This window comes from Acipenser ruthenus, chromosome 21 (assembly GCF_902713425.1).
Source record: "Acipenser ruthenus chromosome 21, fAciRut3.2 maternal haplotype, whole genome shotgun sequence".
Classification (NCBI taxonomy): domain Eukaryota; kingdom Metazoa; phylum Chordata; class Actinopteri; order Acipenseriformes; family Acipenseridae; genus Acipenser; species Acipenser ruthenus.
This window is the reverse complement of record NC_081209.1, coordinates 17,449,274-17,467,874: the sequence shown is the minus strand read 5'-3', so window position 1 is coordinate 17,467,874 and position 18,601 is coordinate 17,449,274. Positions and strand designations below refer to the sequence as shown.

Genomic DNA, 18,601 nt, shown 5'->3' with positions numbered 1-18,601 from the left:
ATTGTCTCTGTGTCTCAACTCAACAGCCCCCAATTCTCTGCAGAGCCGAGGATCCTTGTGGATTTAGAGCGGCAGGGTGTCTGGGGACTGCCACAGCTGCGTACGTTAAATAATCCCCCCTTTCAAAGGGCCATTGTGTGGGAAGCACAGCGGTGACTTGAGCTGCCACTTAGTCTTAATAAATTAGACGAAATTAAAAGCTTTAAGTACATGATAACAACAAGCTAGCAGGGAATTAAAAACTTGTTTCCTCTATACCGCTGACAAGGCTGTTTGCGCTCAGTAACCCGTGCCTAACATTTGGAGGCTACTGTACGTAATGTAACCACTAGCGTTAACAGCTTTACTGTCCCATTATACAAGATGTAGCAGGACTCATTGCACACCAGCTTTAAAGAGCAAATTGGTAAGGGTATGAAATATGACACGTTATCTTAATGCTTTCTTTTTCATATTTATATTGTATCATTCTGTTTCAGTCATCCCATCTTGGTGACTTTTTAAACCATCCCTGTGGCTTCTACAGCTGACAGAGAGAGTCGCGATTAAAATGGTTTTGACCTCCTTCTGCTGCTGATGGAAATTAACAAGTCTGATTTCAAATCACTTTCAAAGTCACGCCCAGTGGCAGATGGACATGTGGCATGTATGTCAAAAGCGTAAGGGAGGTTGCAGGGTTGTGGTTTCAATGTACCGACTGGCCATTTTTAGTGTACCTGGTTTCCATGAAGATCCAGGACATCCAGTTTGGAGAGGCTCTCCAGACCAGAAATCCTTGAGATTCTGTGAACACAAATAAAGAAAGGCATTGAAAAGGCTAGCTACTTTTTTTACTCACCAAAATAAAATGTGCCCAAATACTGACACACCCTATGGTATCAGATACTCAATCCATCATTCCGCGGTCAGGATTTACTGATACTAGTTAATTAAATATTGAATTGAACTTTCAATGCCAATATTTTGTTCTCAGATCTAAAACCCATCAGCACTCTCCCTATCTCTACTGACAAGACAGTTGTGGCAGGAAGGAGAGTGAAGTCTTGTCCCTTGTGGGTAAAATCACAAACAGGTGAATGAAAAAAAATTCTGGCTTAATCTTATACCTTAAATGCATGTAACAGTGCAGACATCCAAACCAACAGCCGAGGTAAGAATGATGGAAAACAAAATGAGTGAAGTACAGGTAGACAGTAGACGCAGGTGACTAAGTTGCCCAGCTGTCTAAACTTCAGCAAGTTTCTAAATGTAGTTTTGAAAGTAACCGAAGTGAAAAAAAAAATATTCAAAACAAATTAGTGCTGGGGCAAACATCTTGTCATTAAACAACCAGCTGTTTTCCCTACTGACTAACATGCTTTCAGCCAGTAACATGCTTTGACCCCAAAGACACGGATGAGGTGAAATGTAACCCATACACAGTCTGTTGTAACTTCCCTCTGCAAACAGGCCATTTCATTATTTTAACGGAATTAGTTTCCTAAGTACAGGATGTATAATATTTTCCAGGCCAGCAACTTGCATTTTTTGATGGAATTTGGAAACAGCTGATTGGAACTGCAAAGCTTGAATTCTTGATTTTCAACAATAATCTTTTAAAACTGCAGCAGCACTGTTTGCGTACAAGGCTTATTCTGTTTCAAGGTCTGCATGTTGTCTGTGTAATAACCTATCTGCTGCCTTTTATACAGTACAGATTATAGGTAATGTAATGTGAATTAAGGACGCTCCTTATGGGCCACTGTCCAGCACATCATGTGGCAACTTCACCTACCAAATGCCAGTTTTTCTTAACCAATCCACCATTGTTGTTTAGTCCTCAAGTGATATTTAAAATTAAGGCTTAGAAACACAGTTTCCATATGTCTTCACTAGCTTTTATTATCTTTGCTGCTATTACTGATTATGTTAGTTACTATCACTTTGATTAAAAGAAACCTCTGTTTGAAAGCTATGCTTTAATTTAGTGCAGCACATGCATGGTCATTTCAACTAGAGGGTGAAATTGTCCCCATCCCTCAACGGCTTCTTTTCTGTCATTAACCAACCAGCTGCTAACATGACTGACATGCTTTCAGCCAGTAAGATGCTTGACCCAGAAGACACTGCTGAGGTTAAATGACCCAGCAAGTGTAACAGAAATCACTTGAACACAGAAACTGAGAACTTTCAATAACCTAAAAATAGTACCAGATACCATATTTTAAAATGAAAATACATGTTTGCTACAACATGCACTTCTTTCAAAACTGCACATCTGGGACCTAATTACTGTAGCTAATGGAAGTGTAAACTGGGTAAGACTTATAGAATTATTTTGTTAGCTACAATCTGGTTAAGACCTATTTTGTTAATGGAGAAAAACAAATGTTCATTTTATAAACCTCAAACCAAACAGCAAAGTTCAGTAGCTTCGACAGTTGGAATGACATGTCATTTAAATTGGACATTTTAAAAACTGGGTGGAAAAAATAGGAGTAAAAAAAAAAAATAATTGATCAAAAAAAGGAGTGTCATGCACAAAGAGACACAGTAACACTGCTTAAGCCACATTTTAATCTTGTTGGTGAATACCCAAAGCAACACCCAACAATCCACACCAAAGGGATTAAGGCTACAATAAAGGAAAAGACATTGCAAATTTAGCACGCATATGCCTTTCCGGAGAATAGTAATAGCTGAATTGTTTTTGCTGCTCGGCAGATTAAGATGTCAGTGGTGTTTTCCTAGGGGACTGAATCAGAGACGCTGACCCACTGAGCTGTCACACTAGCTAGTTCCCTGGTGATTGCAGCTCCACATTTCTCTTCTGCTGAACACACAGCTGTTTTCGATAATGCACTTAAGAAGTCCAATGCCAGGTATTTTTCAAATCAAGACATTATTATTTCTGTGACAAGGAGAGGTCAGTGTCTTAATTTATGAAACCCCAAGTGATGGAGTGAGATCAACTACCTTGCTTGTAGCATTCTGAAAACACAAGACGTTTCTTGGTGCTGCATGACCTAATGCTGTACATAGTCTGCCTTTGGAGGCCAGGGAGGTATTGAAAACTACTCGGCTAAGGTCATTTAACAAGATGTTCTGAGGGATTAAGCTCTCGCATCTGCACTTCAAACTGACACTGCAGTATTTAACTTCTTCGAATTTATATTTTTGGAATTTATCAGTGTTTACTTTATTTTTTTAAAGTTTGTTTGCAGATATATAACAAGACGAATATATATATAAGGCATAGAAGCTGATGTGTTTCAATTTAAAAGTGGTACCAAAACATCTAGCCCTGATAGCACACAACTTTGGGCCAACCAAGCAGAACATACACACAATATTTCAACCTATACAATCTAATGGATCGCTAAATGTATACAAAGAAAACAACAACAACAACAACAACAACAACACACATCTACTGATACTAAAATAATAATAATTTAAAAAAATCAATGTTAGCCCAACATTCATCAGCAGTTTATGAATTCAAACATATGCACAAGATCAAGTCTCAGACTAGCAAGAGGCAGTTGAGGTATTTTACTCCATAATGGTTTTTAAAGGTTTATAAAGGTTTTATTTCCATAAAAGTATTCAAGTTCCAGGCTTTATATCATGATAGGCAGGCTTGTTGTCTTCAGGATCAAGGTAGTAAAAAAATATTGTATATTAAATATATAGAGAACCATCTGCCAAGGTTGGATGTAAACTGGATGTATGGTTGGCCCATGGTCAATTCATGGTTGGCCGACGACGTTACATGTTACGTTGTCCCAACGGTGACCCAATGTTGGTGTGGTAGCTTGGAGATGTATTATGTAACAATATAGCATGAAACATATTTATGATTTATGCCTACATCTAAATTGTGTCCATCCAGTAAAACAGTTTAGTATTCAGTATACATCAGTGGTCTGCAATTAAATTTGACGGCAGGCAGCTGCAGAGCAGGCCACTTGCAATACCCCCCCTCCCAGGCCAAAAAATGTGTTGCAGCATGGCACAAGGCATACCGGCTCGTCAATAAAAAAAAAAAAGCTGTTCAAGCCAGTTGAAAACAAAACAAAAAGGAAAAAAGAAGTAACAATTGTGATAGTATGTCTTTGTAACCTACAAATAAATATTAGTAAAATAAAATAGCATCTGTGTTGTATCTACTAAGAGACAAATTAGTTTAGTTTAACATTCCGGTATGTTGTACTTTGGAATCGATATTGCAAAACACTTCATTTTCTGCTTACTAGCAAGAAATATATGAAGGTGTGACAGGCTGGCCCGCAGTGGTGAGGTGTGATGACGTCACGTACCAGGAAGTAACTGAAACCAAAACAGTGGATGGGCGGGTGAAGCTGAGTGCAAAAGCACTCAGCTGGATTTATTAACAATTAAACAAAAGATTTAAACAAAACACAAAACAAAAAGGCACAAGGGCCAAACGAATAAACAGACAAACAAGTAAGTGACGTGCGGGCTTATCCAGCACGTTTTAGCAATTGTTAACGTCTGCTCGCTCTCTGCTCTCTCCGCTCTCCGTACTCTCCTCTGTACACCCCCCCACCCCCCCCGCAGAATGGACAGCTGCAGGTTCTTATACTCTGGCCGAGGGGTTAACTAGTTGTTAATTAACTTATTATCCCTCGGCCAGAGTCTGCACGCGTTTGGTAAGGATGCATGACTGTCAGCTAGTTAAATAATTAGTAGCTGATCAGTCATGCATCCTCACGGGGTTTTAAATATAAATAATAAAAGACGCGGCGCTTTTATCCGCGCCGCAAACAAATACAAATAATAATAAATAAATACATAGGGGCGGGACACACTGCCACACATGCCCCCCCTTGTGCGCAGCACACATGGCCTTTTCGGCCACCTCCCCCCTTATTCCCTAAAGTCCCGGCTAGCAGTCCTGGCGCAGGAACAGGGGCAGCAACGGACCAAAGGTGGCGGCCACAGTGGGATGTCCTCCTCCCACCCAACAGCCGTAGCGTTCCGATGGCCCGTGCACAGGCCGGCTCCTCTGGCCAAAAAAATTTTGGGCGTGGTCTCCAGACCTGCCCCCCCTTCTTCATGGCCGGTAGCTCCCCTCCGTGGGGCTCCGGCCACCCTTTCTCCTGCAGCGAAATTGCTGCGGGGAGAGCTAGTCTCCTGACCTCCCCCCCTTCTTCATGGCTGGCAGCTGCCCTTCATGGGGCTCCAGCCACAATATTTCCTGCAGCGAAAGTGCGGCTGGGGGAGCTGGTCTGACCTCCCCCCCTTCTTCGTGGCCAGCAGCTGCCCTTCATGGGGCTCCAACCACAATATTTCCTGCCGCAAAAGTGCGGCTGGGGGAGCTGGTCTCCTGACCTCCCCCCCCCCCTTTTCCGTGGCCGGCAGCTCCCCTTCATGGGGCTCCAGCCACAGTATTTCCTGCCGCCTGGAAGGACTGGTAGCAACCCCAGGCAAAACAGGACCCTCGGGAGGCGACGGCAGCAGCTGCAAACCTTTGGCAGGCGACGGCAGCAGCAGCGGACCCTCGGGAGGCAACGGCAGCAGCAGCGGACCCTCGGGAGGCGACGGCAGCAGCAGCGGACCCTCGGGAGGCGAACTCGGGAGGGGAGCCCCTGGCCATGAAGGTGACAGCAGGAGCATCACTTCTCCCTCGTACCCTGTAACTGGTGGCTCTCCAGGCGATGCGGAGCAACAGGCAGCCCCAGGCAATGCGGAGCAACAGGCAGCCCCAGGCGATGCGGAGCAACAGGCAGCCCCAGGCGATGCGGAGCAACAGGCATCCTTGGGCGATGCGAAACAGGCATCCTTGGGCGGTGCGAAGCAGGCATCCTTGGGCGGTGCGAGGCAGGCATCCTTGGGCGGTGCGAGGCAGGCATCCTTGGGCGGTGCGAAGCAGGGCAAGAGCAGTCCTTCCCATGACGGTGGATGTGGAACCAGCAGGTATTCACCCTCTGCTGGTGGAGGTGGGAATGGAACCAGCAGGTATTCACCCTCTGCTGGTGGAGGTGGGAGGGGAAAGCAGTCCTCCCACGGCGGTTGAGGCGGAACCAGCAGGTATTCACCCTCTGCTGGTGGAGGTGAGAGGGTCAAGCAATCCTCCCACAGCGGTTGAGGCGGAACCAGCAGGAATTCACCCTCTGCTGGTGGAGCTGGGAGCGGTAAGCAGTCCTCCCACGGCGCTTGAGACGGAACCAGCAGGCATTCACCCTCTGCTGGTGGAGGTGGGAGGGGCAAGCAGTCCTCCCACGGCGGTTGAGGCAGAACCAGCAGGCATTCACCCTCTGCTGGTGGAGGTGGCGGAGGCAGAGGCAGCTCCTGCTGCTCTTCTCCTGGCGGTGGTGGAGACAGAAGCAGCTCCTGCTGCTCTGCTCCTGGTGGTGGTGGAGACAGAGGCAGCTCCTGCTGCTCTGCTCCTGGTGGTGGTGGAGACAGAGGCAGCTCCTGCTGCTCTGCTCCTAGTGCTGGAGACAGTGGCGAGGGCTCCTCACCCTCTAACGCTGGAGACGGCAGCACTGGCTCCTCACCCTCTAACGCTGGAGACGGCAGCACTGGCTCCTCTCCCTCGGGCGTTGGAGACGGCAGCACTGGCTCCTCTCCCTCGGGCGCTGGAGACGGCAGCACTGGCTCCTCTCCCTCGGGCGCTGGAGACGGCAGCACTGGCTCCTCTCCCTCGGGCGCTGGAGACGGCAGCACTGGCTCCTCTCCCTCGGGCGTTGGAGACGGCAGCACTGGCTCCTCACCCTCGGGCGTTGGAGACGGCAGCACTGGCTCCTCTCCCTCTGGCGCTGGAGACGGCAGCACTGGCTCCTCTCCCTCTGGCGCTGGAGACGGCAGCACTGGCTCCTCTCCCTCTGGTGCTGGAGACGGCAGCAATGGCTCCTCTCCCTCTAGTGCTGGAGAAGGCAGCGATGACTCTTCTCCCTCTGGCGCTGGAGAAGGCAGCGATGACTCCTCTCCCTCTCAGAGGAGACAGGATTCTTCCGCCTCGGAGGATGCGGGTCCTCTCTCACCCTTGCTGGATGCTCAGGCTCCTTCCTCTCCTGCCATGGAGGGGGTTGGTCCGGTCCCACGTGCCCGACCTCACCAACCGCGAAGCACCACTCCTCACCCTTCAGGCAGGTGAGGCAGATGTCCAGTGTGGCAAGGACCCGCTGCTGTTGTTGTTGCTGCTGCTGCTTTCTCCTCCGGCTACTTTTCCCCATTTTTTTCCCTTTAAAAAAAAAACACACAAAAATTTTTTTTTTTGAAAAGACAAAAAAAACGTCCTTTTCCTTCCTGGTCCGACTGTTGGAGGCGTTGTTTTGTCCCACGCAGGACACCATATGTGACAGGCTGGCTCGCAGTGGTGAGGTGTGATGACGTCACGTACCAGGAAGTAACTGAAACCAAAACAGTGGATGGGTGGGTGAAGCTGAGTGCAACGGCACTCAGCTGGATTTATTAATAATTAAACAAAAGATTTAAACAAAACATAAAACAAAAAGGCACAAGGGCCAAACGAATAAACAGACAAACAAGTAAGTGACGTGCTGGCTAATTCAGCACGTTTTAGCAATTGTTATCGTCTGCTCGCTCTCTGCTATCTCCACTCTCCGTACTCTCCTCTGTACACTCCTCCTTCAGCGGGGGCAGTCCTGGCAGCGGAAAGGCTGCTTGGGGGGTGGTCTCCTGACCTCCACCCTTCTTCGTAGCCGGCAGCTCCCTTTTGTGGGGCTCCGGCCACAGTACTTCCTGCAGCGCACGTGCTGCAGTGGGAGCAGGTCTCCTGACCTCCCCCACGATCTCCAGAAGCGAAACTGCTGCTGGGGTTGGTGGTCTCCGGACCTCCTCCCCTTTCTTCAAAGCCGACAGCTTCCCTTGGCGGGGCTCCGGCCACAGTACTTCCGGCAGTGAAAGTGCTGCAGTAGGAGCAGGTCTCCTGACCTCCCCCACGATCTCCGGCAGCGAAACTGCTGCTGGGGTTGGTGGTCTCCAGACCTCCTCCCCCTTCTTCGTGGCCGGCAGCTCCCCTTGGTGGGGTTCCGGCCACAGTACTTCCTGCTGCGATGCAGAGCAACAGGCAGCCCCAGGTGATGCGGAGCAACAGGCAGCCCCAGGCGATGCGGAGCAACAGGCAGCCCCAGGCAATGCAAGGCACGCATCCTTGGGCGAAGAGAGGCTGGCATCCTTGGGCGGTGCCAGAGTCAGGATCAGTCATGGTGCTGTGGTTGGCCACTGTGGCAGTGGCTGCGGCGGTGCTGGCCCTCTTCGTAGCCGCTGCGGCCGGGCTGTTTTCCGCTGTGCTCCCCTCAGCAGACTATGCAGTGGTTGCTGAGGAATGCCAGCATCAAGTCCTGGTACTACTTCTTGTGAAGGGAGAGGTAGCTCCTGCACCTCTTCCCCTGGTGGTGATGGAGGCAGAGGTAACTCCTGCTCCTCTCCTCTTGGGGGTGAAGATGGCGGTCAGGGAAGTGATACCAGCATTGACCCTCTGCTGGTGGAAGTGGACCCAGCAGGCATTCACCCTCTGCTGGTGGAAGTGGACCCAGCAGGCATTCACCCTCTGCTGGTGGAAGTGGCGGAGGTAGAGGCAGCTCCTGCTGCTCTGCTCCTGGCGGTGGAGGAGGTAGAGACAGCTCCTGCTGCTCTGCTCCTGCCGGTGAAGGTGGGAGCAGCGTGTAATCTCCTGGCGAAGCAGCGTGTAGTCTCCTGCCGACGAAGGTGGGAGCAGCGTGTAGTCTCCTGCCGATGAAGGTAGGAGCAGCGTGTAGTCTCCCCCTATTGCAGGGGACTGGTGCTGCTCTCCCTCTCTTGCAGGGGACTGGTGCGGCTCTGCCTCTCTTGCAGGGGACTGGTGCGGCTCTGCTTCACTTGCAGGGAACTGGTGCGGCTCTCCCTCTGTCTTGGAAGGGGAAACCAGCAGGCATTCTTCCTCTGCTGGTTGCGATGGGGAAACCAGCAGGCATTCTTCCTCTGCTGGTGGTGATGGTGGAGGCAGAGGCAGCTCCGGCTCCTCTCCTCGTGATGGTGGGGGAAGTGATACCAGCAGGCATTCACCCTCTGCTGGTGGATGTGGGAACAGCTGCCTCTCGGGCTTTGGATTCCCGCGGTCCCCCCGTCTGGGCGCTGGACGCTCGCGGTCCCCCCGTCAGGGCGCTGGACGCTTGCGGTCCCCCCGTCAGGGCACTGGATGCACGGGCTCCTCCCACTCAGGTGCTAGTTCCTCCTCATAACTGCGGAAGGGACAGACGGCAAAGTAATGCTTACCCTCGCAAAGGGGGCACAATGGCACTGACAGCCGGTCAGGTCCTGGCTTCCTAGCCTTCCGGCGGAACCACTCCTCAGTGTCTTTCCCCCATCCCATCTTTCGGGACAGTGCCCGAAGAGCAACATGGACAGAGCAGTGCATGGTGATGTGACAGGTTTTGCCACAGGCAAAACACCACAGCCCTGCTTCCTCCTTTCCCCCTCTGCTCTGCTGTTGCTGCTTCTTCAGGCTGTTTTTTCCTATTTTTTTTTTTTTTTTAAACAGTCCTGTGGGGTTTTTTTTTTTTTTTTTCCCCCAAAAAGACAATTCAAAAATAAAAATGCACTTTCCCTGGTCTGACGCTTGGGGGCGCTGTTATCCCACTCTGACACCATATGTCACACGGCTAGCTGAGTGGTGACGTCAGAACCAGGAAATGAATACACAGAGAACAGATGAGGTGAAATGATGAAAGCGCTGTTGCGCGGTTTATCAAAAATAAAAGGTTTAAACAAACAGAAGACAGGACACGGCACTTTAAGCCAAAATAAATAGACAAACAAGACGGACTAACACTTAACAAACGGTGCACGGACAGACACACAAACAAACACGGTGAGTTTAAACAGTTGTTGTTATTATTATTATTCTTTTTATTCTCGTTTATTTTACCTCCTTCTCCACACCCGTTCTCCACTCACCGAACACACAACCCCGAGTGAGTAAAACGTGCATCTATATATACTGTTGTGCCGGGATTCAATTACTAATTAATTATTCACTTGAATCCCACCATGTGAATTAATTATGTGCAACCTCGTGCTCACATATTAAATACTTTAAATGCACGTGAAGTGATGTGCCGTGCCATCCTCGTGCCTAAATACAATTCTACATCTTAAATAACTCGTGCTGCACACACCCATTTATATCCCATGCAGCCAATGCCTATACACCAACATTAACACAGCACACGTAACATATAACACAGAAATACACACAGGGGCAGGGCACATTGCCACACAGCCCCCTTGCAGTAATATTAAAATGAAGTTCCGCTCTCACTCAGTCCTTGATACAGCCCTGCCACGAGGTATCCGCGGGCCAGACAACACCTGTACGTAGGCCGGGTTTGGGCCGCCATTTGCCGACCACTGGTATACATTGTGCAGTTAGTTGCAATTTAAGTTAGTGATTAAACTGACATAGCGACATTTGCAAATAAACATTTTATCCTGATTGCTGCAGCCATAGTCGGCAATAGAACTAGTCAATCATAAATTTAAACTGCAAAATTTCAATAGGTAGATATTTTAATATTTTGAAAAGAAATAAGGCACTTAGGCATAATGCAGCTCTGATCGGTTAACTTATGAAGCCAAATTCAGGTAAATAGTACAGCTGCAATTTTAAAACCCTGAGGCCGTCTACTTACAAATACTTCTCTGGAGTGTAGCCACATTACAAGCAACGGGTCACGTGCTCATTCCTAAAGCCTCCTTGATCACCATCATTATCAGCACTGATTACAGGCTTGAGACAACACAGGTGTGTTAAATAACTGTCCACAGCTGTCCCGCCCAACATTGGAGATCGTATAATAATTACTTTTAACATTAATGTTGTCAGTATTGTAAACTCCACCGGGTTTGTTTTGTAACCCGGTCCTCATTATGTAAGACTTTAACTATGTGCACACATGGGGACTAAGCAAAGACGGACCCCAATCCAAACCAAGCAAGACATCAGCCTAGATGATTTATATATACTGCAGTACAAATTCATAATTCACCCATGGAAAATCCAGGATACCTTCTCAGCAGCACATATATTCTTTAGAAGCTAAGAAAGTGAGAGCACAGCAGGGGCTAGGCAATAAATCTGCTATAGAAGTCAAGAGGTTATAGGGAGCAAAAGAGCTTTTCATTCATTACTGCACTGAAATCCAAGGCCACTGTGGACAGACAGACAGGCAGACAGACAGAGAGGCAGACAGACAGGAGGCTTCAGTTTCAAGTGCTGCCAGGCCCTAAAATGTTAAAACATTTAGACTTTTGCCTAAACTTTTAACTGCTGTAAAATTCAATTCACAATGCTATACACATACCAGTCTTATACACAAATAATATCAAACATTCCCCAAAGTAAAAGTTTAAACATTTAAACCTATTCCATTCTAAAGCTTAAAAGTTTAGGAAATTAAATGGAAACTACACTCCCCCCATCAAAAATAAGCATAACAGAATTAATTTGTATCAAAGATATCATGCAAAGGAAACCAATGAATAAATGATTTAAGAAATTCTTTAATAGGTAACTTGATAGGGTGCCAGATCTATTTTCTGCCCAAAAGTTTACTATACTATGGTATACATTATACTTTTGTTTTCTAGTGAATTCAGAATTAAATAATATTCAAACACATCCCAGCACTAAAACAAACCCAGACAACCTGAAAACTTGTTTTCTCAGGCACTACATTATCTCTTCAAAGTAAATGATCACGTTTGACATCTTTAAATCAAATAATGATGGATAACATATCCATATGAACATGCTAGATCTCCACCTAGCTTCAGATCCTGTATTTATTTACACCATGGTGGAGCCAAAATGTAAGAGTAGCCCAAGCAATGTTACACGCAAAAAAAGTCTCCTTGTCTATTGACATGCGTAAAAACAAAGGTGACAGGCTGTTTGATTTAGCCCTGTCTGCCCACTGCAAGGATTTATAGTGAGCAGTATATTGCAGAGAGCAGAATCTCAGCTATGGTATGAAATCAGTATCTGGTTCTGGAGTCTTGCTGTCAGGTGTCAAGTTTGGAAATGATTGGAATGTGCCTGTGTGTCAGTAACTGATCGGAATGTGGAATATCAGAACTGAAAAATGCAGTATAAAAATTAGCAGCCTCATAAGCAGAGTCCATTGTGGTATCCTATTTTGATCTTGTTGGGAAATTGCAATCTTGTAAAATGTCTAATAAAATGGAGGATTAAAAATACAGATGCGGAAGTATGAGTATGATTTTTCAGCAGTCTGCTTTAGAGAACATTGAGGAATCTGAAGACACAACACAACTTAGGGGCTGTCCACAATCATCAACATTTCCTGAAAGTGTACAGAAAGACAGCACTACATAATCAACATCTTTTTATGTGTTACTATATTACCCCAGTTTGCAAATACATGCACAATTCATTCAAATACATACATGTATTTGTAGTTATTAAAACAGAATCTCTTGAACTAACCTACAATGATACAATCTCATTGAACACGAACATGTATTAAATATAAATAGTAAACACACGTATGTGTTGGGAGACTTGAAATAAAGTTAGAGATTATGATCCTCCTGCTTGCCATTGAGAGAAAAGGGTTATCATCAAACTTTTAACCGGTGCTCAAATTCTGCAATGCCTACGTGTTTTTTGTGTCCAATATAGGGTACAGTAAACCAGTGTAAAGTGCATATTTTTACTCACTATAGTTGGTAATTGCATTTTAAAAACCTAGGGCCTGCTTCTGATGTCAGCATTTTTATGTAGGTTTTATTTTTTTTGGGGGGGGAGGGTCTTGAAAAAGAGCATGCTGTGTATGCTTGCTGTAATTGACAGCCCCTTAGGCCAGTTTCAGACTGATGCTCTAGAGGCGTGCCGAACTCAATTCAAGCACAAAATTTTGACTAAGTCCCAATTAAGTACATGAGTAGAGCACCACCTGAAACAATTAAGTTTGCCTCGATGCTCTTTTGACGCTAGCACGCCTTCCTCTGCTGCTCCGAGCGGCTCTGGTGCACCTTGATTTCATAAGGAGCTCCAGCGGTGAACTGAACTAAGCTGCACTTAGTTATATGTACTTATATGTACACAAATAATATACAAATGATATGCTAAACAGTATTGTGTATCCCACAATGCTAATCAATCATGGCAGGGCCCATTGAGGAGCAATAACTCAATTTCTTACAATCATCCTAAATTTCTTAAGAAATTTCTTTATTTTGATCCTCTTATACATCCAGGCAAATCAAAACAGAAATAAAACAACAATACAATGACTACTTCAACAATTGTCAGTGACGGGCTTTTTAACCAAATGGGGATGCTGTGATTCGTGTTCTTGTAACTCGACTTAATAGAAATGCAGCTGTAAAAAAATGTATCGTAGCCCAAATCCAAGCAGCAGCACGGAGCTCTATTTGTTAACTGACCGAAAATCGTGCTTCTACCTGGGGAATCTGCTCGCTGATCTGTCCTTAGCACTACGGCTTCCGAAAACAGAGATAGCCCCAGTGACTAGATTGTAGTGCGGCGGATAGATCATGGTCTTCTTAAGGGTTCCTAAAGACTGAAAACCTTTTAAATTCAGATGTATTATTATTATTTTACAATAAAAGGAGACATAAATGATGGTTAAATGTGATTAAAACTTGTTTAGCTGTGTATTTGTTTGACACGAGTGAACTGCGCTGTGTAGGTCTACTGTTATAATAACCATATCATTTGTCTAGGATGCGATTTTATTTAAGACACCTTTGGAATAAGTGCGATACGCTTTCGGTTCGCCAGTATAAAACCAATTGGTTCATCGAATTTAATCAAGTGCACTGGGGCTGAGGGCGCCAGTTTGCCGCTGGTTTGCACACTGAGGGTGGAAACTTTTGGGATTCCTGTGAGCGGTGAGAGCACTGCAGCATCTCGTCCACCGCAGGACCAAAGGTATGCGCTGGTGTAATAGGGTCATGTAATAGTGCTTTGTCCCCGTCAGTCACGTGTGCCCGGGAAAGCCAAAGCTGCCTGCATGCAGCTACCAGCACAGCCAGGTTTCTACCAACATCCTGTCCGTTCAGCTTAGACAAACAGAGCAGGTTCTTATTAACCAGGCACAGCTCATTCAGCTGCTGCGGTGAGGGCCTGTGACTGTCAGAGAGGGACCTCAGCAAATAGGACTGGTAGGCTACCAGAATACTATTAAAGTTGCCCAGCCGTGCTGTGAATGCACTGGCTGAATAGGCCAGCTTGAGGATCACCTCCGAGACCCGGCAACGGTTTGTTGGGGCAGATAGCATCCTTGGACAGGAGCAGTAAATTAGGCACCTGTGCCAACATGGTAATTTAAGCCTATAAGACGCAATTTCCCGGGCGAGTTCTCCGCTCTCCCTTGGCACAGAGCCATGGGGTGAGGACCTCCACCTCTACCAGAGGGTGATGGGGAAGAGCACTGTGCAGGAGTGATGGACGCAGAGCGCTCTATAGAGCTGCTGGGGAGACGCTTCTCCAGTGTGCGCTTGGAGAAATGTGCACAAAACTCACAGAAACTGCGGTTCACCAGTGCCTCCTTTGCATGCTCAGGTCCCAAGCAGGAAGAGCATCTGCCGTGCTTGTCCTCAACAGGCAGACTGGCCTTGCATGTTTTGCATGGATAAAACCCTTTAAGCAGCCAAAGGCTGCTTAAAGGACAGCAACAGGGCTGTTCAAGACCCGAACAAGACCGGCTTGGTACCAGACCAGGGATGTAAGACCTGGTCAGTAGCGGGTCAGTAGCAGGTTAGAATCTGGACGGAACCGGGTCGGTGACTTTAGTCGGTACTGGTTTGGTAACTTTAGCAACGGGTCGGTACGGTACAGTACCAGTGCAGTAATCTCTGTCCCGGTTCGGTGCGGTATCAGATCGGGAATGGAGCGAGTCGGTGATCCTCGGTACCGGTATGGTACGGGTCCACCGGTTCGCAGTTACCGTGGGTAACACTGTACAGGGATGCCCACCTGTACAAGCTACTGGCAAAACCACAGTCAGTACCCACACGAGACTGAGGGAAGCCTGCTTGACAGAGGTACTAACAGCCCTTGGAATGGTGATGCAAAGCAGTCACCAAAACAGCAGCAAGACACTGTGGAATAAGACTGCAGGACGTAACAAACAACAGGCTATAGTGCACAATATACGCGTAATTAATGAAAAAAAACAAATTACAGCGTAAATAAATGTTTGCATAAATAATGTAAATTAGCGAAAATTATACAGTCATAAGAAACAAGTACTTTTCTGACACCAGGCTCCTCCTGTCAGGTCAGATCTTGAGATCTGTGCACGCAGTCCTTTATACCCTCCGGAGACGGGCATGACTGTGTCACAGGCTCGGCTGAGAAGCTCTGGTATAGAATATTCAGGTTTCGGGGTCTTTAGGAAGTAAACACTTATGCGGTAATGGTTACATTTCGTACTTGAAAGGGAACTCTGTACAACACAAACTTATTCTGAATGTTACAGGTTCCTTTTAGCATAAAACGTTTTTTTTGTTTGTTTTTTTTCTGTTATCTGCAAATCAAAACAGACCACAGACCACAATATGCATTATATGTAGAATTCTAAAGTGCCACCTATTGACTGAAATGTACTTTGCTGTGCTATATTGACAATGACTTGCATAAGTGTACCATCTTACCTGACCCTTTGGCTTTCATCTCCAAAACTAATGTATGTTAAGGGCACCTAATCCTCAATCCAAATACAAAAGCTGATTTCTTTCATTCCACTTGCTCTTCAGTTATCATGTCTCAAAAAAATAGTTCTACACAAGGGGAAGAAGACAGACACAAACTGTATGACACAAACTGTCTCCACTTTGATTGGGTTTTATAATACCTTGATTATATTGACAATGTATTTAAGAAAAACATTTCTCTCTTAGGCTTATGTTATTTTTTTGTCCAATATTCATAAAGCAATCTCTACATACATCTAGACCTGTTTTAAAATGTAGATGTGGCTAACCAACAACATTTTTATTTATTTAAATATTGCCCATTAGAAGTGTTAAGAATACGAGTTGAAATTGTGTTGAAGCCCTTTTAGCCTGACAGGCTTAACTGAAATGTGCATGTGTGTAACTCTTAATGCCAATAAACACGGCCCTAAATCTTTTGTGATAGTGCGATTTTATTATTTGAAAACGGATTGCTTTATTTACCAGCACTAGTCAAATGTAAACTGTGATGCACTGGACCTTTACAATTATACAGAGAAAGATAATTGACTGTTCATATCTAAAGCAATCTACAATATGTTTTGGTTTGGCTTCTTGTTCATATTAGAAAGATTCTAGTGCCATCTAGTGAATGAAAAGCTGCACAGAAAGTGGGAGTTTCCTTTTATTTCCCTGTTCTTGCCTGAGGTTATCTTGCCTATCCATCTGTTTCTATATCTGTTTCCCTGTCCATGTTTCCAAAACAGATGATACAAATATTCATTCAGACTGTGCAAGCCAGAATACAAAAAGGTTTAGCCTTTGTAGGGCTACAGACTACAGAGATGGAGTATATCAAGGTATGCATGATTTTCTTGTATATTTCAAATAAACAGCTGCAAAATTTGGTGAAATGCCAAAAAATAGATATAAAAGAAATGTTAATATTGTAAAAACACTGAATATGGGAAAATTTAAAATACTATTCAGAAGAGGATTTATACTTTATACTAAGGTTCAATAGCTATCATTTAATGAGTAAGTGTTATTGGACCTGGCCAGGGGTTTAATTGCTTCCATTTATTAAGGACATAATTGGAACAAATATCTTGTGTGTTTGGTATAATTCTATATTGCTGTTCTTGCTTACATACTTTTTCACTAGGCTTGCTAATTTCTGAAGACATTTCTGACCACTAGACTGTAATTCCTGCCCTTTCTGCAGCTGTAATTTGTGAAGAGAGGGGGAAAGAAATACAGGGGTTGAAATTACAGTGGCACACAGCGAGTTGTCATTTCAGAAACTCAGCTTTTAGAGATTCTTTCAGAAGCAGCCCTGTGGTTGAAAAGCCTAGTAAATAAATTACCCAAGTAGAAATAACAGAGAATGACAAAATTGGATATTAAAAAGGTACACATTTAAATTAAATGGTATAAAGTATGCCTTTCAGACACATCAAGAAGGTAGTTAGACCTGGGTGAAAGTAAATAGAGCTAACTAACTGCTTTCTTAGATCAATTTTTTTCTATATGAAAGGCAAAGCTGAATTAGATTTTTTAATGCTGTTAATGAAGAAAAAATATAGATCACTCCAAGCAGATACTTCAATCCGCACTTCAGAGTATTCAACTTCAAGAGGTCATGTAAAGTAATGCAGTCAACTTTGAAAACAAAGTCAGCCATAGGTTACTGGGAAGGAGAGCCAATGTGTGAAGCTTCGGACAGTTTTAGTAAAGGAGATAAGACCTTTCGATTATTTGAGAAACATAGTTAAATATATAAGAGCCACAGTATAAAAATGATACATTTTTAATTGGTTTTTCAAGTAACAGGTACTCAAACTCCCAGGATGCAACGTGTGTATTTTAAATGTTGACTGTGCTCCCTCATGAAAGGAAGTACAGCATTGAAAAGAGTAAAAACTCCTTTGACAAATACCAATAAAAATTCACGTTTAACATAATGTGTGCATCTTTCATACAGGAACATTTCAGATCTACGAAGTGATGGCAATACATATTAGGTGAGATGTAATGGAATGGTTGTGTTAGCTCTGTACTTGAAGGGCAAGCTGACAGAGTAGCTGTGTGTTCCTGGTACCTGTTGGTGCCCAGCATGAGGACGCGCAGGCTGGTGAGTGCGGACAGCCCAGAGATCTCAGTGATGTGGTTGTCATACAGGTCGAGGAAGATGAGCCACCTCAGGTGAGAGAGGTGCTGGATCTCAGAGATTAGGTTGTGCTGGAAGTTGAGCAGTCGCAAATTCTCCTCTCCCTCCAGCAGGGGGCAGACGAGCAAATTCCTCCTGCCAGAGAAGGAAGACAAAGTAATTTTCATACAGTGTAATTAAAACACTTTACAAAGAGTGTCAGGAATAACAGCAGAGATAAAAGACAAGTGCAGACTTTTAGATGATTTTTAATTCAACTGGCTCCATCAGGTCAGTCAGGAAAATGCTTAACGAAAATCCTTCCGTGTAATCTTCATTAAACTGCTATCCTCTAGGTAGATCACGCAATCTGTTTTGTGAGTCCACACACTGTGGCTTATTAACCACTATTGATGGTTAATAATTAGAAGCCAGTCATTGAGGTCCTTCAACTCTAGATGGACAACATACAGCAACCTCTATGAACCTGGATCATAAAGGATGAAAATGCTCCAGAGTTTCCAATCCTACCTTTTTGCATCATGTGGGAATGCACTAATGCGGTAGTGTCAAACACAAGGTGGTGAAGCAAGCTCATTATACTAAAATAATGCTTTCCATCCTACAAATCACAAAGGTAACTGTCACACAGGTAAACTGAGTGGTGTGGGAAACATTTTATAGTCAAGGGACATCCTTTGGTTTCAATGTTCTAACTATAGGAATTGAACCAATGATCCAATATGAATAAACAATTAGGTCCAAAAAGGATTC

General features: G+C 45.1%; 1 protein-coding gene across 2 annotated transcripts in view; it reads right to left on the bottom strand.

Moving 5' to 3' along the window:
- Positions 1-18,601, bottom strand: part of LOC117428309 (leucine-rich repeat-containing protein 49-like) — a 169,897-nt gene that overhangs the window by 133,830 nt on the left and 17,466 nt on the right. For both annotated transcript variants that reach the window (XM_058994887.1, XM_034047188.2), the window contains exons 6-7: positions 17,780-17,983; positions 717-783 (exon numbers count right to left, since the gene is read on the bottom strand). In XM_058994887.1, the coding sequence (XP_058850870.1) occupies positions 717-783; positions 17,780-17,983 (271 nt within the window). The remainder of the gene's footprint in view (positions 1-716; positions 784-17,779; positions 17,984-18,601) is intronic.